Below are 20,521 nucleotides of genomic sequence, written 5' to 3'. Positions count from 1 at the left end.
TTTTAGATGCCGAGAATCCCTGCCGACTTCCCATCTTGACAGAACAGCCGGGGGTACTACTCGATAACCCCACATTTCCCCGCATTTCTCCAGCGATGAAACTGCCAAGAAGGATCAAAGTTGCACCAGTTAGGCATAAGCCATTTCGGCCGGCGAGATTTCCGAAGAGCAAGGACGCGGAAAAGGCCATTTTGTGGTAACCCGCCCGATGTCCCTTCATTTTGAGCTGATTAGGTTTGGAATAATCTACCGCCATTTCTTACCGGAAGCTAAATCATCTTCAACGTGTCCTCCTATTAGGTGTGTAGTGTATACTAGGAAGCCATTTCAAGTTGTTTGTATAGTATCATGAAGAGGTAGATATGCCAGGCTTATAAAGCAGCAGTACCCCCGAAGTGCAGCCGGTGTCAAAAGCACTTACCTTCAAGCAACCGATCTTTGAACGCTGGAATAAGTAGCTCTCGAATTACCAGCATGGGGTTTGACAAAGTAAAAGCTGCGCTGCTATCCCTCAATCTGTTCGTCGGGGCTCGGGCTTCAACTTCATTATCCTGCACGAAAGAAACATTTGCCTCTCTGACTTTGGATGCCATTCATGTGGCCTCTCTCAATGTCACTGCCGCTAGCGGCCTTCCAATTAGCGGGTACTTGAGTACCGACGACGACACCGGAAGCCGCAGGCAAATGCCACTCACCGTGGATATTTGCTTGGTTACATTGACATATAAGCACTCTGGAACGGGTGATAATGTCAACACGTATATTGGGCTTCCACTCAATGCTGAAAACTGGAATTCACGATTCCTCATGGATGGAGGTGGGGGTTGGGTGGCAGGAGGTCAAGAGCAGGTTCTTACGCCTGTTGGGCTAGGTTATGTGTCGTCCTCGACAGACGGAGGACACAATGCATCTGTCACTACAGCCGAATGGGGACTGAAAGCTCCCGGTAAAACGAATTGGCCTGCTCTTGAAGACTTCGCAAGCAGAGCTTTGCACGAAGCCGCTCTTCTGGGGAAGATGGCTATCAAGTTATACTACAAATCTGAGCCTCGGTATTCCTACTGGAATGGTTGCTCTACGGGTGGTCGTCAAGGCCATATGATGGCCCAGAATCATCCTGAGCTCTTCGATGGTATAGTTGGGGCTGCACCAGCTATCAATTGGGATAAATTCATCACGGCTGAATTTTGGGGTGCTTTTATGGCGAATATCCTTGGTAAGTCCCCCCCCCCCCCCGGTGACCATCATAATAGATACTCATATAGTACGCACAGATGTTCAGCCTCCTTCCTGCGTGTTTTCGGCCTTTAGAGATGCCGCAATCAAGGCCTGCGATCTTCTTGATGGCGTCAAGGATAATATTATCGCCTTACCAGGCCAATGTCACTTCCGAGCTTCTTCAATTATTGGCGAAAATGTGAACTGTATCGAGCCAAATGGCAAGATCACTATCACGAAAAAGATGTCAGAGCTGGTACAAGCCATGTGGGACGGTCCACGATCAGCAGAGGGCAAGTTCGAATGGTACGGATTTCACCAAGATACAAACCTGTCGGCCATTCTCTCCTCGTCATGTACTTCGGTGGATAGCTGCACAATGGTGCCTTTTAGCATCGCAGATGACTGGGTAAAAGTATTTCTAGAGCGAAACGCCAATTTCGACACCAAAACGCTTACGCTTCAGGATTATACCCGTCTCTTCCACCAATCTGTGGACCAATATGCCTCGATAATTGGTACGGAAAAGTCGGACTTGACGAAGTTGAAACGGGCCGGAACTAAGATGATTACTTGGCATGGCATGCAAGACCAATTGATCATGACCAATGGCACTGTTGATTATTACAATCGTGTCATGAGCGGCGATCCCGATGTCGCAGATTACTATCGCTTTTTCCTGGCGCCTGGCGTTCAGCATTGTCATAGTGGTACGGGCTTTGACCCTAGTGCCACCACCTTTGATGTATTGAGAAGCTGGGTTGAAAATGGTACAGTGCCAGATACATTAAAGGCCACCGCTGCGGCAGTTGGAAGCTCGAATACCAAGTCTTCTACGCGAACGGGAAACCTCTGTTTGTATCCCAAAGTCTTCACCTACACTGGAGACGATCCCAATAAGGCATCTTCATTCTCGTGTGTTTGATCAAAGAAGACCATTCGTCAGATCAACGCAAGATAGATGAAAGAATAAACATCTTTTTTCGTCCAATAGTATTTGAGCTCCGGAAGCTACACTCAAATGTACTTTTCTATGCTAGGCGAAAACCCCAAATGGCTCTGCTTATCTTTGAGTCTTGTGAATATAGTAATTTTGTATTTTGGTGCCCAGAAATCTCTTATGACATAATCTAAGCCTTTTGGCCATCACCACCATCGGCCTTATCTTTCCGCCGTTGCACAACGTCCCAGTTATAAACACGAGCAGTAGCAACTTCGAGAGTCTATAGGGCACAAGTCAGCAAAAAGCACCCCAATAGAGGATAAATATGGCTCTGCGTCATGGAAGCAACATACCGTAATCTGCTCACGCAAGAACTCCAGGTCCTCCTCGCAGTTAGCCAAGCTCGCCTCAGCAGCAGTCAATTTCTCAGAAAGCATGGTCTCGGCCTCGTCCAGCGGGTACGCGAGCATGACATTCGCACCGAGCCAGAGGTAGACTTCTTCCATATCAGTTGGGGAGATAGAGGCGCGAGAGTAGAGGGTATCGTTGAGTTCGAAGTTAGTTTCGAGGTCGGCATCGGGGTTGGACTGCGAAAAGAAAAAAAGTCAGATGTCTTGCACTCGATTTCCATTCTCCTTATTACCCATCCTCTTTCTTCCGGGCGGGGGTTACACACTTCCTTGCGCAATTTCAAGAATCGCACCATCTCCAATGTCTTCTTGATATCCGGGATCTTCTCGCGCAGTCCGGTACCGCGGCGCTGGGTGTTGACCTCCATGAACTGATACTTGGAGATCATCTCCTGGAACGAGCGGAGGGTCGGCTCGACCTCATCGCGCGAGGAGACATAGTCGCTGACATTGTCGATGAAGGGTGCTACGGGGATTCCGCGCGAGTTGGTTTGTGTTGTTACCGGCCTAGCGACATGGAGGGGTTAGTCGAGGCATCTGGGGAGAAGCAGCGGTCATTGGCGGGCAATGCCCTAAATGGTGAATTGTGGCATCGGAAGCATAGAAGATCGATGGGGCACAATGGGTTATGGGGATTATTGTACTCACGCTTTCGACTTGGAGTCCGCCATGGCTGTGTGAGGTGGTTGTTAAGAAGTGAAGTGGGGAGAGCTCGTTCCAAGCGCGAGTTTCGGGGCTTCCGCTCTCTTCTCCGCCGATCCAAGTTCGCCCATTACTTCCAACCTCCACGGCGCGCCGCCTCCACCTCTCGCCTTGTCCAACGAGATTCACCTATTATGGTCCTTCTCAGAGCAACGGATCATATTATTGCTGCCCTTGAGGCAGTCCCGGCTTCACGCCGGGAAGAGCTCGAGCTCCCTGCCACGCTGGAGCTCCACGGGCCGGTTGCACATGAGCAGCTCCTCCGTCTATCGAAGCACCTCAAACAAGACGCCGAATACAATACGTCACACAGCAACAGCCAGAACCCAACAATCCTCAGCTATCTCCTTCGCGGCACAAAAGTCTATGTTCCGCCTCCACCAAAGAAACCAGAGCCTGTATGTTCGACACATCTCCCAAAGGCTACACCTACAATTACAACCCAGCATCACTGACATACTCGTAGAGCGCGGAATATCTCGCTTCCAAGGCACGCCTTCTTGCTGCGGCCGAACAAGCCGAATACCAACGCCTCCTTAACCCTACCTACACCCCCGGCCCCGATCACGCAGACCCTTATTCCGCCGAGAATGCGCCTGTCTTCTCCGAAGACCCTCTCACCCCGTCCCTCGTCCTAAATATATTTCTTTCGGTCATTATCACTGGCTTCAGTGTCTACTGGGCCCTGACGAAGTTCACGATGCCGCAGATCCTAGCCACGATGTTTGCAAGGTGGACTGGGCCGCGTGTTGATGATGATGAGTATCGACCGGCTGGTACGTCGGATGCGGTGCGGGTGCTTTTGTCGCTTTTTGCGGCGTTGGCGGTTGCTGTTGCGGAATCATTCTTGTATGTCTTTTATATTGGGAAGATCGAGAGGGCCAAGGTTAAAGAGAGGAAGTTCAAGGAGCGGAAAGTCTTTGTTAAAGAGGTTGACGGTGGTGTGGAGACAGTTGAGGATATCACTGTTAGTGTTGATGAAAAGGAGAAGATATGGGGCAAGGGTGTCAATGGTGGTGTAAGGAGGAGAGTACGAGAGAAATGGGAGAAGGAGAATGACAATGATGCCCAAGGAGAGAGCTAGGTTTCAAGTGTACGACTTAATTAATTCTATATAGTGTACTATACTTTCGGATATACCGCACGATTTCGAGAACATTAAGAGCTGGATTGATATGAAGAATAAAATGCTTTTTCTTTTTGGTAGTCTATGGCTAAGCTACAACGCGCTGTCATTACTCTAATGGGTATGAATGCTGTTCAGTCATTAGTGCTCGTCACAAGGGTCACTGATCGAGAACGAGATGCGGGAATGAGGTGAAAGGAAACATCAAAAGGTGGTGGTGGTGATGGTGGCGATCTGCCAAAAGGTCAACTTGTCCCAGGTTCGGAGACAAAGGAGATGCAGGACAAAACAAATGAAAATGGAAGGGAGATCAAACTCGTTTCTCGAGGAGGAGCTTGCCGGCTGGACCCTTGTCGCCGAAGTTGTTCTCGCGGCTGAAAATCCGCTCACCACGAAGCCAAGTCTCGCGAACCATACCGCGCAGCGTGCGACCCTGGTAAGGAGAGCACTTGTTGCGGAAAAGCATGGTGCTGGGCTCGACGATCCATTCAGCAGAGTCGTCGAACACACAGATATCAGCATCGAAGCCGACACGCAGGTCACCCTTGCGGGTCTCCAGACCGACTTGGGCGGCAGTGTTGGCACAACAGAGGCGGACAACATCTTGCAGGGCTTTCTTGGTGTTCTCGTCCTCGGTGGAGGGGGTCAAGCCCTTGCGGCGGCTGAGTTCAGTCCAGAGAATAGGCAAGCCGAGGCCGACGGAGGAGATGCCACCCCAGGCGGAGAAGAAGTCGCCGGTCTCCTCCTTACCGGTGTCGAAGTAACCGGGAATGTGGGAAGGCAGTTGCTTCAGGTTCGGTGTGCAAGGAGAGTGGTCAGAGACGACCGTCTTGATGACACCGTCCCCAGCGTGCTGCTCGAGTTCTTCCCACAGGCCATCCTGGTTAAGTTGGGAGCGAATAGGAGGGCAGCACTTGTGGCGGGTATCACCATCACGGATTTGCTCGGAGGCCAGGGATAGATAGTGGAAGCAGGTCTCAGCAGTAACCTTCACGCCGCGGGCACGGGCTTCGCGAAGGATGGGAATGGCCTCCATGGCGGACAGGTGAACGATGTGCAATTGGAGATTGGGGGCAAGGTGAGCGATGGACATGATACTCTCAATGGCGCATGTCTCAAACTCCGAGGGCCGCGAGTCCAGGAAGGTCGAATAGGCCTCAAGGGGACCAGTCGGGGCAGCTGGGGGGGGCGGATGACTGGGCCTCATCACCAACGGACTTGGTGATGGGGGGCACCATCTCGGCGTGGAACATCAAGGTTGTGGGCTCATCTGCAAGCTCAGCCATAGCTTTTTGAATATCCTTTTGGCCAACAGCAGGGAACTCGTCCACCTGTAGTGGAGTATATTAGTATAAGCCGTGAGAATCTTGGGATGAGATGATCACTTACGCCACTATCAATCAAGAAACCCTTGAAACCACGGACACCCTCTTGGACAAGTGCCTTGAGCTCGTGAGCATTTCCGGGGATAATACCACCGTAGAAACCCACATCAACCCAGCACTTGCCCGAGGCAGCGTCGAGCTTCTCCTTCAGACCGGCCACGGTAGTGGTGGGTGGGATAGCATTCAGAGGCATGTCAATCACGGTGGTAACACCGCCAAAGGCAGCGGCCTGGGTACCGGTGTAGAAGCCTTCCCATTCGGTACGGCCAGGTTCGTTCAGGTGAACATGAGCATCGACCAAACCGGGAAGGAGGACATTGGGTGAGTAGTCGGTATAAGGTGTGTCGGCGGGGAACTCCGAAGCCGGGATCACGGAGTCAAAGACGGCAGTGATCTTGCCAGTGGTGCGAGAGATGACAACTGTGGCCGAGGTCAGACGGCCAGAGATAACGGCACGCGAGGAGGCCACCACGGCAATGGAGGGGATGTTAGCTGTCGCCATAGTAGCTTGTCCGGGGGGCTTGTTCTTGTTTGGTTGCAGGCCAATAGAATATCCCAAATGCTTGACTCGGTAGGGTGAGTGGAGTAGTAGACAGAAGGGTATACCGCTAGGTATGTATAATATTAAAGAGAGAGAAAACAGTTGAAGTCAAGATGAATTGAAGGGAGAGGTCCAGGTCCAAATGGGATTGGATGCAGATAACAGTGAAAGGAGAGGCTTATCTGGAGGGGCAGTGGGAAAAAGAGGGACAGAGATAAGGAAGGATCCGGGGGAGGGGGATATAAATAACTGAGAGGGGCCCAGTCCGATGAAAATATAGTAAGAACGGAGAAGTGCGCCGGCCCACCTTTTGGAGGAATGTCCCACTGTGCCGAGTTGCGAGTTGCCATCGAGAGGACTCGGAGGTTGTGATTACTCGATGATGGGCCAATATGGATCGGGCCAGCCAGTCCGGGCAGTGCTGCAGCCCCATGATCAACCGAATATCCTCGCCTTTGCCTAATTAAGGGAAGCCTGAGCGCAGGTACCATATCGGAAAGGGAGTCTGCACGAATTGCCAACGGTCCAAGTTCCTCGTGTTCTTCCTGGTGTTCTTCCTAGAACCTATCCGCGGTGATCTCCTAACGACAGGGTACTCTGGGTACTCTGGGTACTCCGTTCTATGTCGCCTCCTGGTATTGCGGATCCGAACCGTGGTACTGAAAGTGAAAAAGTCTTCAGCGATGTCGGTGGTTGGATGAACCAAGTGGACATGGAGGATCCTAATCGGTTATCGACAAGACTGCGAGGGACTGTGAGGCCCAGCGGTGGAAATGCATCGGGCAGCTCCGATGGAGCCTTCCCGGCAGACCGCGTGCTCTCACTGGATCCTTCACTTGCCGACTTCTTTTTTATCAGTGTGTTACTCGATCAAAACTGTCCGCTTTGCCCCGACTACATTTTTTTTACTCGATTGAAACCACCACAAAGAGGAAAACTCTGCTTGAAAGTTGATCTCCGAGGAATCTGCCCGTGACCGACTCCTCTCTTCTCCTCTCTTCCCCTCCCCCCCCCGCCTCCCCTTCGGCGGTCTCCGCCCACACCGGGATGGACTTGGTGGTTTTCATCGAGTAAAATAGTGCACTTGGAGGTTTAATATCTCTTCTTATGAAGAATTCTCATCATCATCATGATGAAAGAGGGAGATGATGAAGCGGGGATGGTAAGTGGAGGTGGATATGGTTGTGGAAGTGGAAGTGGAAGTGATTCTCCTGCCGCTGGATCAAGGGGGGGGTCGAACTCAACTCTGCTTATGACATGCCTACAAAAATGTACGCCGTACGAGTATACATTGGACACTCAGACTGTGCGCATACATGCTCGTACCTCGAGAGTGCTTGGTTGCGCCATCCCCCGCTCCAATTGTTGGTCGTGCGGAGTCGATCAGCATCCACTGACAGGATGCTTAATGCGACGTGCTGAGAGACCCCTGTCTTACTACTTGCTAATTATTTAGCCTTGAGTCTTTATTTCCAATCACCGCAGTAATCAGGAATGTCCTTAGTCCGCAGGGGACTTCCATTGAAAGTTTGATATTTGCCAATGAGATTGAGAAGCCTTATCGTGCAGGTGTTATGCTTGGGTACACAGCGTGGCAGCAACCCTACTGAAAGTCCAATGCAGATGCCACCAAAAGGAAAATTAGAAATTTACTGATCCGCAGGACCTGAGGGGCTTGGAAAATAGTGAACATCGATAACATGACTAGATATTCTGAGAAAATAAGGAAATACTTGCTACTTCCATCTGCACCACACCTTACCTTATGCCCGATACCCCTTCAACCATAAGGCCTAAACCCATATCTCCAGATATTAGCAACTGCCACTGTCCATCCACTTATCTAGTCCTAGTTCGGGAAATCCATTCCTAAAGCCTGTCCTTTCGTTTGTTGCCAGATTGGTACCGTGGTGAATCAGGATGGCCGTTCTCTTACCGAGGGAATCGACCGCTAGATGGTCTATTCCTAGGGTTTTTCCTCGCTCACTTCGTCCTCATCCTCGCACTGCTCAGTAATCTTCTCCAGAGAGCTAAATCTCTTCGCATGTGCCTTTGCAGCCCCACCAGTGTTCTGTTGGGCATCCTTTTCACCTTCCTTTTCATCTTCCTTTTCACCCTCACCTCCATCCTCTTGGCTGTCCTCGTGAGTGGCCCTGGGAGCTTCATCCTCTTCACTCGCCACATTCAATTTATCCAGGTCTTGCTTGATATTCTCATCCAGGTCCCGTCCGATGATCATGATTTGTTCCTCGTAAGTAGGATCCTCGTAAAGCATATCGAGCCAGTGGAGCATGTCACGCCATGCACTTGGGAGGATGCATTCAGTGTAGCAAGACTCTCCCGAAGAGTAACAGTTGCATCCATGCGAGCGATAGCCTGAATGGCGGGTGCCCAATTCTTCATCGGACATCACGTATCCCCGGCATCGAGCAGACAGGAAGGCTGTGAATGATTTCGGATCGGCCAAAGTGCTCATGTCAATATCGGCCGAAGTGCTCTGGAGAGGATCACCCAGGCAAATTCCGGAGATAAAAGGACGCCAGGTTTCCCCTAGCTCATATTTAGCACGAAGGAAGTTGAGACTGGCCCGTTTTTCCCAGTGGATATTTCACTTACAGTTGGCCTCAAGGTATTCAATTGCGCCTAACCCTCCCTCCGACACGCCGATAATATCAATGCGAGTGTTCTCACGGATGCACGGCCGAAGAACCTTGTTGAAGACATGGTGAATGTGTTCTCTCCAATCGTTGTTACCGGGGATCTTGGTGCGCCAACTCATGGCTGGTGGCCCCCAGTTTCCGGCAGGACGAGGAAGAGAAGCCCAGGTGATATTTGTCACGGCACGAGAGTAGAGGCAATTCCAAAGTAACTGGCCAGTGTTTGCCAGAATGAGTGCATTGCCTGTTTTGTTGTCATCTTCTCCTAGGACCGCTCTCGCAAAGTCAACGGCAGAGCCCTTGTTGATTTTGTCTTGGCCGATGATTCGGTAAGCCCAGACCCCGAAGTCTTGTACCGGCTCTCCAAACACAACGATGATGCGAGAGGCCGTGCGGAGATTTCCAGATACCATAATGGGCACATGTGCTTCGTCGGGGCGACTTTGAACAATCTGTCCATCGGCCTTTTCACGAAGGGGCAAACGCATATCTTCAAGCCCGGCGTCATGTAGACGTGTGATTATCAACTCGCGGATACAATCTGTAGAAATTAGTCAGAATCATACGCATACGCAGATTCTCCCAGTCGTACCATTCATTGCCTCGCGGCTTTTGACGTTGAAGCGGTCATTTCGGTTGATCTTGTATTGGAAACCCGCTTCTGGGTCGCCGATCTTACGGATTTGGTCGTTCTCGGTGACGAAGTACCTGAAGAATGAACAATCTGTAAGCGAGGCCGTGGTAAGGTGGGATGTGTTCTTACCCCAACTTCTTTAGATCTGAGGGATAATAAGGATCCTTGGGGAGATCCTTGTTCCGGTAAACGAACATTGTGTTGGATGTGAGTGTGGAGTGTGATAATTGAGAAGAAAATTGAGAGAGGGCCACACTGGAATGGGAGAGAGAGAATGTGTATGTGTATGTGTAGTGGTGGAAGGCAAGAGACACAAAGCAGTCGCTCCTTCCTCAATGATTGTGGTTGGCGTTGGAAGCTGTGAATGAGAGCAAACTGTCACCTAACCCTAAGAGAGAATATGCTATCACCTCAAAGCGGAAGTCATAAAAATGAGAAGTGAAGATGATTATTTCTCCAATTGAAAGAGAGAAAGAGAGAAATCTTTAATGGTATTGCATACTATACAGGCTCCAAATGAAGCGAAGACGAGAACGCCATGGCACAGCCCGGCCAACCCAAACTTTCATATTGACATTGTTCTCCCGCACATCCCCAGCTTACCAACTGGCCTTCTTGACTCCTGGAAGCTCACCCGCAAGCGCCTGCATACGGAATTGGAACTGTAAAACGCCTGGGTTAGCAAGACTGACGGACGAACACCATCCACTCCGGCAAGGGGCACTCACTCGGTTGATTCTAAAGTCACGGAAGACAGCACGCGCAGTTCCTGAGGCCACACAGCGGTTCTTGATCTGGGTTGGGCGGGTGTAGGCGTGCATCTGGGAGAGCTGGAGCTGAGCCTGGGCGCGGACTCGCTGGGGAAGACTGGTGTTGCGGATCATGTAGCGGAGCGCTTGGCTAGAAAGGTAGAATAGAATACGTTAGCAACGATAAGCTAATCGGTTTCCTTGAAAGGATTCTGAGAAGAAAGCAAGCCTTCAGTCATGCGCGGAGTGGCTTACCGTTCGGGCTCGGTCTGTTCAACGGCATTGCGCTTGTTGTGGTCACGGATTAAACGGGTGTTGACAAACCCAGAGAGATCAAGCTTCTTAGGGCGGAACATAGACGCCATTTTCGACATATTGGCGGTTGTTCGTCGGAGAAAGGACAGGCGATCTGGAGAAGTACGGTAGAGTCCCTGTCGAAGCGGCGTGGTTGGCAAAAAGATACGATTGCCTGATTGGGTTTAGCGTACAATCAGGATTTCCACGCCGATGGTCCGGAAGTCATGACTAGAGAGAGGTACGTAGTATTTCACCCTTCATCTCTTGAGCTATAAAGGAGGGCTGCGTAGGGATTTACAAAAATATGAGAATATCTTCCAGGTTCCGATCTTTCTAGATAGTCGACGGGTAGGGGGGTTCAGCCCGTATAAACCGTATAAACGACCTCAGCCTGAAGTGTTAGGATTGTGGCCGGACATAAGGAAGACTACATTCTCAATCTACAAAGCTCGAAATACCAGTATCTCGATAAAACTGGGCTCAGAAGATTCTGATGGACAGCAGTAAGCGGACAAACCAAGAAGAATCATACTCAAGGGGCCGGCACTCGACAGGCGCAATGCAATAGTGGTACAGCTTGTGAATTGATCCAAGTCACCCAGCAGGGTATCTTCTATTTGCTTGGACAGAGGGGCAAACTGCCCGCGAACTTCAAAAACAACAAGTGCGGTCTGTGACCGAGGTGCAAATATATCTTCATTCGCCTTGCCCGTCGCATCGGCTCGATTTGCTCCCGACTCACGCCACTCAAGGTGGCTTCTCACAGCGCTTCGACATCGGTCAATAATTTAGTGGCCGGCGTTACCAGACTTGGCGTTGGGGTTGCGAGGGTCGTTCTTGAACTCGGCAGCTGTTGATTTTCGATGGTAAGTAAAGGGTTTTGTCGGGCCGCTCGCTTTTCGAGTATAACAGTCGAGAAGAGTCTCCATGCGCGGGTATCCGGTAAAATCCAAACGAGTATTCAAAGGACCACGGGATCACTTACTGTTGGAGAGAACGTTCTGCAGAGAGTTGACGCCGTACAGGACGATGGCACCTAGAAAGGAGTCTTGTTAGAACACGGGGTTCACGTAGGTTCACGGGCGGGTTCATCGGTCAAGGCCAGAGATCGAATGTTGAGTTCCAATTCAGATCCGGGTCATGACGGCATGGATAAATAATAGATGGATAGCGTACCGGCGGCGAAGAAAGGAGTCATGGGCTTGCCTATAAACGGGTGCGTTAGTCTTGGAGTTCTCGCATTCTCACCGTGCTGCTCGGCGACATGGCGTGGCTATTTTGTGCAGTCACTTACCCAGGAGACCGGGGAACTTCTTTCCAAGGAGAGACATATTGAGAGGCGGTGCGAATGCGAGGTGGATTCGGTGTTCGCGGGGGAGGTTAAGGTGGTGCAGGAGGAAGAGGAGATGTGAGGTTTGGCGGGAGTTTGCCCGGTCCGCACCATTCCGTTTCGGGTATGGACCCGTGGCTGCTTTACCGATCTAACCCGAGTGTGTTTCCCCCCTCATAATCATAAACAATGCACGTTACACCTGGCTGCAATTATTGACCTCCCACCTTTTCGTTGTCGATATCGTGCACCATGGCTTCCTCACTCGCTGCATCGGTCACATCATTGCAGTCATCGCTCCAACTTCTCGACAATTCAATCACAACCCTGGACTCAGGCGTCAATGATTTTCCCCGCTTGTGCAAAGTCCTCCAAACAACACGGGTATGAGGAATAGGGTTACGCGCTTCTACAAGGATATATTCGTGACTAACCAGCTTCAATGCAGCACTTTGAGCTCCTCCCAGAACCGACCCTCCGCGAAGCTCAGCAGTCTCTCCTTGACGAAATCACCCCGAGTATTGCCCACCTCCTCTCCCTAGCGTCGAACCACGTTGAAAGACTGTCACGCCGCGAAGAAGGTTTGAAAGCGAAATGTGACTTGCAGGAGGGTCGTCTTTCCTCAAGATCCGAAGGGCGATCTTCGGCCACCCGGGATCAGAACAAGAGCAGCACCAATGCGCGGGGTCAGTTGGCGGGTTCTGGTAATGCTGCCTCCAAAGCAGCAGAGCTGCGCAGACTTGTGCAGAAGAAAGAACGTCTCAAGTATGCTGTTGACCGACTTGAGTTGCAAAGCACACAGCGTGAGCGCCAGCTGAGAAAGAGCATGGCCGCACAATGAAGATGAGACATGATTGACTTGCACCTATCCCATCACCCGCGAGAAACGACAAAGCTCAAGCCTGTTCTTTGGGGGTTTCTAAAGATTTCCCTTTTGCCACCAAAGACCGGACCGCCACCTGGGAAACTTCAATTAAACCAATTTGGCCCGACTGTCTCAATTGAAGAGCCGCCTGGAATACATCTCTCGTGGTCTTCTGAGAGGAGAGGCATTGTACTCTATCCTTCAATGTTATGCGAAATCTTCAAGATCGCATGGATGGTAATGAGCCCACAGTCCAACCCCGTTCAGCTTATGCAGCGTTTTGCAGCTCGAACTATGCCAACTTGATTAAAAAATCAAGCTGGGTGTACATTCCGGCATTTGGTCTATTGCGCACCATTGCGATGGGCGTTTTTTCAGCTCTCTGTCTCGGAACTGTGGAGCCTGTCAGTCCTAGAATGGGCGTCTCCGTCAGTGGCACACCCTCCAAGCATTGAAGCAGCATTTGCTACCTCCGCCCGGCTATTCTCTACAGCGAACACTGAACATCGCAACCATACCCTTTCAAGTACATCACGATTCCGGATTCGTTGGGCTCTGAATCAATACAATTTTACATCTCATTCACATTGCGCTGAACTCATTTTTGTTGGGAGAATCATACGAGCTAGAAAGATGGGACAAAGAAATTACTCTTGTCTATTTCTGTTGTCCAATACTCAGAAAAAGAATAAATATAGCTATCCCCGCTCGTATCGTTCTCTTCGCATCCAAAATAAGGGTATCAAATTATTCAGCATAAATATTATTTACACTCACTTCGGCTTGATATGTCAGGATTCTATCATGAGCCTCCATCCAGATTCCGTGTTGGCTTTGAGCTTCTGCAGAGGTATAGAGAGACTTCTACTAGTATCCGATATACTAGTACGACTAGATGGGTCTACAATGGAAGAGACTCGCCGCCTTTTTCACCGATTGCAGATAGCTATTATACGATGGGAACAGGCCATTCGTGTACAGGACCGACTTCACCAAGATTTTATCTTGGATCATATCAATAGGGATGAAGATTTAGTCCTTGAACATAGTCAACCATATGAGGTTGACCATGATGCCCTAATTTATTGGCACTGGTCTCTTAGAGACACTGACTCCAAAATTCTGTGGATAGAGTATCCTCCCACTCATGCATTGCTCTACATGATTTACTTGAGTATCGATAACTTTTTAGACTCGGCCGGTGCCGAGACTGTGATATCAGAAGAGCACGCCACCACGCGGGCGACAATAGATACGCATTCTGAGGTTTTTCTTATGAGTTTGGAGATAAGTATCATTCAATGGGATCGCGCAAGTCGAAATCAAGATACCGAAGCACCACGGAACACCCCAGTCATATGGAGAAAGCTGAGCCGGGTCTCGCTGACTGCAGGATATCCAGATAATCAATTGGCATTTCCAATCTGTCAGACGGCTTTTGGGCCAGGTCGCATATTTGCTGAGTTGGCTTGCAAACACAGGTATCACACGGATTGTATTGTAGAGTGGTTGATGCAGAGGGCCGCCTGCCCAATGTGCAAATAGAGAGGTATAACACCGTTCTGATATGGCATTTTGGACTATCAAGCCTTCAAGTTCTTCCAAGTTCCTGTTCCTGTTCTTCCGTTTGCTAAGACTCTATTTAGTTCCGTTTTTCAATTGCATGGAAATTTCTCTGTTATCAAAATTCCTCCCAGAATCATTTAGATTGCTGAGGCGGTTGTTTCATCTTCGGTGCAAATCCAAGTTAACCGACCCTGAGATCCGGTTGGGTTTTTCAGGCAAGGAAACTAGACGTGCCCAGTAAAAGCCTATATTACAAAGCGATTCCATCATGATGGGTCGAGAGTTTGAAAATTTATTATTAGCACTGCTAGTTATTGGAGCGAGATTACACTTGGCCTTGAGTGAAGAGACATTATTTACAGTAGTAGTCTGGTGCGAAGATCATCAAATATTGTACAGAAACTCTGACCCCATTGTCAGTGCCCGCCCCGTGGTGTTTGTTAGTAATGTTACAAGATCACAAGCCTATGATCTAAGAGTCAAATATGAACGCCGGTCAATGACATGTCCTTCTGCTGATAAGGTTAAAGAAGATCCAACCTCGCAACATGCTTATTCTGCGTCCTCAGCGGTCGCACGGCGCTTGTACGCCTGTCGAAGCTTCTTCTTATCATTATGCTTCTTCCAGCTTGGGATATTTTGCCCCTTATTCCGCTTAGGGATATCAGGGATGTCCGATAGATCATCGTCTTCATCGAGGTATTCATCATCTTCCTCGTCACGCTCCAGGTCTCCTTCTTCATCCACCTCTCGAGAAGCAGCCTTATCTGCTGCCCGGCGAGCCAGACGCTCCTTCTTGCCTTCACCGTGTTTCTCGCCCAGGTTCAATTTGCGGGAATGCGAGTCTTGGCCCCCAGTGCCCACAAATCACCCCAGTGCGACTTGCGCGCATCACGATACGCCTGACGGCTGTAAGAGCGGGGCACAGTCCAGCGCTCAATCTTTCCGGCCGGTGTGCAGAGGTCAAAAATGACATGGCCTCGACGTTTCAACGGCGGGTAAACTGCGCGAGGCAGTGAAAGCGGGTGGAATGGGCTAGTTGGTTCATCAAGATGCTCAAATCCCTCGAAAGCCGCATCGGTCACCTCGGAATTCTGCTGAATATTTTGCTGTTGTCGCAAGTCCTGACCCCTTTGCACTGCAATATAGCTGAATTTGATGTCTTCATGGTTGCGGTCTTTGGCTCCCATTATGCGTTGTAAGAATGGGGGTCGGATGTATCGTTGCTCAAAATGGCAATAGTCTTTGCGGCCCTTTGTGGGCCCCGCAGAGTTGTGCATGGGACACGTCGAGTGATTGGTGCAGGGCGCAATAATCATACCAGATTCCTTCTCAACGGTCCGACTGCTGTCGGGAGAGTCAAGGGGATTCTCATACTCGGTCGAATTGGGGCTTGCAATGTGGCGCTTGAGTAGCATTTCACGCGCACCGGCGATGCATTCGAAACCCTTCTGGCGGCCCTTCTCAAGCAGAACGAGAACACCTCCATCCGGGTTGAGGAGTTGCCACAGGTTCTCTACATACTCCTTTCGTTGGTAGTCCTCTTCAAACCCAAGAAGGGAGTGCGGCGCAATGATGACATCGTACTGCTTTCGCTTGGGAGCAGCACGCGAATCGTCCAATGTAGGTTTCTCACGTACATGAAGATAGTCCGGTAGCCGGGGAGGAAGCTCGTGTTATCAAGCATCGCACTAGCACGCAGACGAAGTGCCTCGGATCCGGTCAATACTGTTGAGCGACCGTAAGGAACGGGTGCGTCTTCAGGGTGATCAGGAACCATAAGTTGATATTCTGCCCGAATGATATCCCTCCAGGCCAATATGCCGGCACCACCACCACTAGCATCAAGAACATTTGGACCACCTTCCTGAGAAATGAGTTTGCGGATCCAATCAGTTCCCAAGCGCTTTCGAACTTCCACGAGAACACAGAGTACCGAAGCGTATATACCAGGGTATAAGGCCGCAAGATAAGCGTTGGCTTCCATTTCTCCCATGTGGTGCTGCGATGCACTGATAGGAATGGGAAGTTGGGGTAATTGTGCTCGTGGGGGAGGTGTTGTAGTCGAATTAGGCAGGCCAGGGCCACCGAACAGGCGATGGGCAGTATCGGCAATATGTTTGTTGGAAAACTCCGAGAGGATTATAGAGATAGGACCCGTCACAGTCTTCTTCGGCAAGTTGATTGTGCCGGGCTCTGTCTCAAACTTTCCTTCACGGGTCAGGGGATGGGATCGTGGAGCAGAGTCAGGGACCGCCTCATTCACAAACTGTTCCATCATAACCTCGCCGCCGAGTTGCTCGGCCACTTCCCGTGTTCGCTGCATGGCAATCGTTTCCTCCAATACCGGACTCGCATCCATATCGTACACAACTGGAGTATCATCTTGAGATTCCGCGGGTTGTTCAAACTCGATCTCCTCCCAGCCGCCCTGTCCATCCTCGCGGAACAGGCGATCGGAGTCATTCTCGTCTTCCGGGATGTCCTCGTCTGCCAATTCCCTGATATTTGGCTCTCCATACAGCGATGTATACAACTGGAGTTCCTCGTCATTCAGAGCGCCATCAGGGACAGTATCTCCAAACTGCTGACGGACCATCTGCACCCAAGACTCGAGAGTGTATTCCTCTCCATCAATAGTAAGGGGTTCTTCGAGCCCATCGGCGTCTTCTGCCTCTTCCATCAAGTCTAACTCATCCATGAGTTGTGCCATCTGGTCTTCATTCTCGTTGATGCGCTCGATAAGGGCGTTAATTGCTTCGGTTCCGCCGGGTTCTGTCGACTCGGGTTGAGGTGCGGCTGTGGAAGACGAAAGCCTCTGTCCAGACATTGACTGGATGGGAGGGAAACCGTGTCGCTTTGTTTGGAATGGAAGTGGCATAGGTGCATTCGGCAGTAACCTTCTCTGTGCAAAGCTTCGTTTCTGCTGCGGCGCGATCCAACCTACAACTTCGCGGGATGGTCGCGATACAGCTGGGCCCGAGACTGGCGGGCGCAGCAGATGCCGCGCATGCGGGTGACTGGCTCTAGATGCTGAAGAGCCAGACAACATCTTGCTGGACTAAAGCTGGGGTTGAGTTGAGATGGGAGACTAGAAATAAATTCCGAGCCGGGCGGAAGCTCCAGAAAATTGATGCCAAGCCATCACAAACTGCTCCCTGCTGATTGGCCAAGCGGGCGGCCAGCAGATCCAGATGGATTCGGTTGACTCCACTTATACTAGTGTTACATACGAGTATTCAAAAGGGTTGTTTCAAAGCAGGAGATTGGGGTAGTACTAGTGATTTTATGGTGGTGTATAAATATGCGATTGAAATTATCTTACCTATATGGCTGAGGTTTTGAGCCGAGATGCCTATTAGTTGTACGCAGGATATGGTGATACATAGTTCCAAGACGGAGGAGATCACGCATCGATCGCCTAAGGCAGTCGGCGAGAAAACATGAGTGATTGAATATCTGTAGCTTTTCTAAGCCATACTTCAATTCGTTTAATTCAATTCATTAAATCCTTTCCCTCGTTCAATTGATCCTCTCCATTTAAGTTAAGCGTGTCTATCATTTAGTTAGTTAGCCGAACCAAGTCCTGGCGCTATTGTAACACGTACTAATTGCCTTCTTTGGCTCTATCTTTCTGTCCACCCTCCTGTGGGAGTTCATTTCTTTGGCCATTCGGCTCATCGTTCTCCGTGGTATGTTTCAGCCGATGACTCTCTTCTTTTTCCAAGTCACTTCCTTTCGTATACATCGAGTTTGCTGACTTTGGCCATGCAGTGGTTTCCCCTAATATTAAGTCAATTCAACTTTCGTACCGGCATTAAATGGGTTCTTTATTCTCACTCTTCTTCTCATCTGTGTGTGTTCCGATTTGGCGCGCCTTCTCCGAGTTCTGGCGCTGTTTGATAGACCCTCTCTCATATCCATCGCCGAAACTTTCCAAGGGCTGAGGGTCTACGCGAAGGATTCCAGACATAGTTGTTTGGTATTAAGTCTCCCCATAAGATGGGCTTCGTAGCTGTATTTAATGCGAGTACCTCCAACCCCACGATGGACCCTACTTATCTTGTTTGGTGCCAGTGTGGTGGCGAAGGGGGGATGACGTAAAAGTTGGCCAGCTAATCATGCCGATCTATGTACAGTGCTGTACATATTTCTTTTTGAAGCTATGTGACTGCGGTCACATCACGATTGCCCTTTTGCTAAATTTCAACAACATCATTTGAAAGCATACTCAAATCGGGGAACAGGTTGTGCTGGAGAAAGAAATACTACCAAATTAGATTGCCAAGTGGAGCGTCATTACGGAGCAAGTGATGTCGGGCCAACCTCAGGTGCGTGCAATTACTAGTAAGCTTAATCTTAGCCGCGAGTCTATTGGGAACATACAATGTATCGGCGCATTCATTGGGAAGGGGCTTGCAAGGTGACTGGGTAGTATTACATTTCTCATGAACGATATAATGCGGGAACAAAGTGCAGCACATCATGCCGTGAGTAGAATGGGCAGAAATACAGTTGAACAGGAAGGGTGTAATAATTAGAGCCAATAAAATATGGAGTAGATCCCCTTTTCGAAGGCTACATAATCTAGGATATATTCTCCAACCGGAATCACTATGGGTATCTATAAGTTGATTTCTTAGACCTCGCTCTCCGTGTCGTCGTTGCCCATGAGCACCCGTAATGCGCCGACCCAGCGCATCACCTCATGTTCTAGGGCCGTCAATTTGGCCATCACTGACATGAGGCTAGGATCTTGACTTTCAACTCGGATCTTTTCTCGGACGTGAACCTCGTCACCTTTCCACATGAACACATCGCCTGCTTCGTCATGCGCCCGTTGTTTACTGCCAAATAGTCGATCCCGCAGGGAGAACCCGGTCAAAGAGATGTCTGAGGCGAATGCCGATGGAGCTTGCGCTACGGTATTGCTTTCAAGTGTACGAACCAGAAGAATTAACGCAGAGTCTGCAATGGAGAGGTGAAATGACAGGTTGGGTGGAGGGGGGAGGGTCAAACATCTGCCATGTAGGAAATGCATTAGCTAGGTGTTTCTCAGGGCATACAATCGACCATATATCGAGGGATGAAGGGATGAACCTACATTATCAGAGACACTAGTCTCCCACCAGTTGCCCCGCACGTTCCCGTCGCCCTTCAGCATCTGCCGCGCTTCGTTGATGGTTTCGTGCAAGAGATGCAGCTGACTGAAGATAAACCCTGCATCGTGGGGGTCCCCCGTATATGTGCTCACGTCGACAATATCCAAGCTCTGATTGACTAGGTTTCGGACCGACACGAGCTGTTGAAGTACCAAATCGGGAGCCTCGGGGGATTGTGAGAGGGTCAGGCGGGTGCTAGGGGAACCGCGTGGAGGGGGTAGTGATTGTAGTCGGAGCTGAACATCCTGTTTGATAGCAAGATTATTTTAGCATACGGCCGAACTGGCACTGCGAAGGAAAGATAGACCTACTCCTTTGACTAGCTTCGTCCCAACCCGTGTCACAAAGCCCTTGACATTTTCAGATCGTACTGAGGAGAGGACCAGGGTTGACCCTGGTTCCTGGGGCGCGAGGAGGGCGGCGCACTCTTGGAGACCTTCCTTCAAAGAGGAGAGCGATTCCTGTAGCGATTGCAGTAGCCACTGAAGCTCCCGAGCCTAAAAAATGAGGAAGTTGGCCAACAGCTCCACCGGGATGGTCTGATCCTTGAGGCGATCCTTCTTTGATTCTGTGAGGGCCAACCAGGGCCGAGAATTGTAGATCGCCGCAGGTTTTGAGAAGGGCCACTTTTCTTCAACGTACCAATGCGGAATCCGCCTCTCGGTTCAACCGGTCGGGCGGCAGTGGGGGATATGCCCAAGTCGCCATGGCGGTGCGGTGCGGTAAGGCGGTAATAGGAAGCAACGTGAAGAGAACTAACCTTACACGGGATCAAGATTTCGACACGAGCAAGGGCAAGGCAAAAGAGTTTTGATCCACGTCACTGATGGGGCTTGCAGCTGCACCATGGGGGAAGTCCAGAGGGGAGCTGCAACGTCGGTGGGCGTGAGTTGTGAGGTGACCGAGCCAATGCTCGTCATGGACGAAGGGAGGCTA

The 20,521-nt window shown here is 50.3% G+C and overlaps 10 protein-coding genes across 10 annotated transcripts; 3 read left to right on the top strand and 7 right to left on the bottom strand.

The window, feature by feature from the left end:
- Positions 1-474: 474 nt before the first annotated feature.
- Positions 475-2,143, top strand: N7481_004560 (tannase and feruloyl esterase; the record flags this gene model as incomplete). Its single annotated transcript, XM_057263779.1, has 2 exons — positions 475-1,216; positions 1,275-2,143. 2 exons carry the CDS (start codon positions 475-477, stop codon positions 2,141-2,143), a joined length of 1,611 nt encoding a protein of 536 aa, XP_057125440.1.
- Positions 2,144-2,348: 205 nt separating this feature from the next.
- N7481_004559 (tubulin-binding prefolding complex subunit PAC10) lies at positions 2,349-3,242 on the bottom strand (the record flags this gene model as incomplete). Its single annotated transcript, XM_057263778.1, has 4 exons — positions 2,349-2,441; positions 2,515-2,748; positions 2,838-3,078; positions 3,220-3,242. The coding sequence occupies 4 exons, from the start codon at positions 3,240-3,242 to the stop codon at positions 2,349-2,351; spliced, it is 591 nt and encodes a 196-aa protein (XP_057125439.1).
- A 165-nt stretch (positions 3,243-3,407) lies between these two features.
- N7481_004558 (TMEM199/VMA12 family protein) lies at positions 3,408-4,357 on the top strand (the record flags this gene model as incomplete). Its single annotated transcript, XM_057263777.1, has 2 exons — positions 3,408-3,671; positions 3,740-4,357. The coding sequence occupies 2 exons, from the start codon at positions 3,408-3,410 to the stop codon at positions 4,355-4,357; spliced, it is 882 nt and encodes a 293-aa protein (XP_057125438.1).
- A 352-nt stretch (positions 4,358-4,709) lies between these two features.
- On the bottom strand, positions 4,710-6,286 carry N7481_004557 (allantoinase alX; the record flags this gene model as incomplete). Its single annotated transcript, XM_057263776.1, has 3 exons — positions 4,710-5,595; positions 5,618-5,730; positions 5,789-6,286. 3 exons carry the CDS (start codon positions 6,284-6,286, stop codon positions 4,710-4,712), a joined length of 1,497 nt encoding a protein of 498 aa, XP_057125437.1.
- A 2,005-nt stretch (positions 6,287-8,291) lies between these two features.
- Positions 8,292-9,813, bottom strand: N7481_004556 (uncharacterized protein; the record flags this gene model as incomplete). Its single annotated transcript, XM_057263775.1, has 4 exons — positions 8,292-8,875; positions 8,942-9,523; positions 9,575-9,690; positions 9,746-9,813. The coding sequence occupies 4 exons, from the start codon at positions 9,811-9,813 to the stop codon at positions 8,292-8,294; spliced, it is 1,350 nt and encodes a 449-aa protein (XP_057125436.1).
- A 402-nt stretch (positions 9,814-10,215) lies between these two features.
- Positions 10,216-10,739, bottom strand: N7481_004555 (mitochondrial 37S ribosomal protein uS14m; the record flags this gene model as incomplete). The annotated part of the gene is made up of 3 exons (XM_057263774.1): positions 10,216-10,278; positions 10,345-10,516; positions 10,621-10,739. 3 exons carry the CDS (start codon positions 10,737-10,739, stop codon positions 10,216-10,218), a joined length of 354 nt encoding a protein of 117 aa, XP_057125435.1.
- Positions 10,740-11,450: 711 nt separating this feature from the next.
- N7481_004554 (F1F0 ATP synthase subunit i) lies at positions 11,451-11,993 on the bottom strand (the record flags this gene model as incomplete). The annotated part of the gene is made up of 4 exons (XM_057263773.1): positions 11,451-11,557; positions 11,648-11,698; positions 11,839-11,868; positions 11,957-11,993. The coding sequence occupies 4 exons, from the start codon at positions 11,991-11,993 to the stop codon at positions 11,451-11,453; spliced, it is 225 nt and encodes a 74-aa protein (XP_057125434.1).
- A 251-nt stretch (positions 11,994-12,244) lies between these two features.
- On the top strand, positions 12,245-12,833 carry N7481_004553 (DASH complex subunit SPC19; the record flags this gene model as incomplete). Its single annotated transcript, XM_057263772.1, has 2 exons — positions 12,245-12,376; positions 12,441-12,833. The coding sequence occupies 2 exons, from the start codon at positions 12,245-12,247 to the stop codon at positions 12,831-12,833; spliced, it is 525 nt and encodes a 174-aa protein (XP_057125433.1).
- Positions 12,834-14,975: 2,142 nt separating this feature from the next.
- On the bottom strand, positions 14,976-17,475 carry N7481_004552 (tRNA methyltransferase RSM22; the record flags this gene model as incomplete). The annotated part of the gene is made up of 3 exons (XM_057263771.1): positions 14,976-15,223; positions 15,295-16,012; positions 16,060-17,475. 3 exons carry the CDS (start codon positions 17,473-17,475, stop codon positions 14,976-14,978), a joined length of 2,382 nt encoding a protein of 793 aa, XP_057125432.1.
- Positions 17,476-19,062: 1,587 nt separating this feature from the next.
- Positions 19,063-20,293, bottom strand: N7481_004551 (uncharacterized protein; the record flags this gene model as incomplete). Its single annotated transcript, XM_057263770.1, has 4 exons — positions 19,063-19,444; positions 19,490-19,830; positions 19,897-20,082; positions 20,228-20,293. The coding sequence occupies 4 exons, from the start codon at positions 20,291-20,293 to the stop codon at positions 19,063-19,065; spliced, it is 975 nt and encodes a 324-aa protein (XP_057125431.1).
- Between the last annotated feature and the right edge of the window lie 228 nt (positions 20,294-20,521).

The sequence above is a fragment of the Penicillium waksmanii genome (assembly GCF_028829765.1).
Source record: "Penicillium waksmanii strain IBT 27052 chromosome Unknown utg000004l:1.0-5674109.0:1.0-5678898.0, whole genome shotgun sequence".
Taxonomy (NCBI): Eukaryota; Fungi; Ascomycota; class Eurotiomycetes; order Eurotiales; family Aspergillaceae; genus Penicillium; species Penicillium waksmanii.
This window is presented reverse-complemented; position numbering and strand designations above follow the sequence as displayed.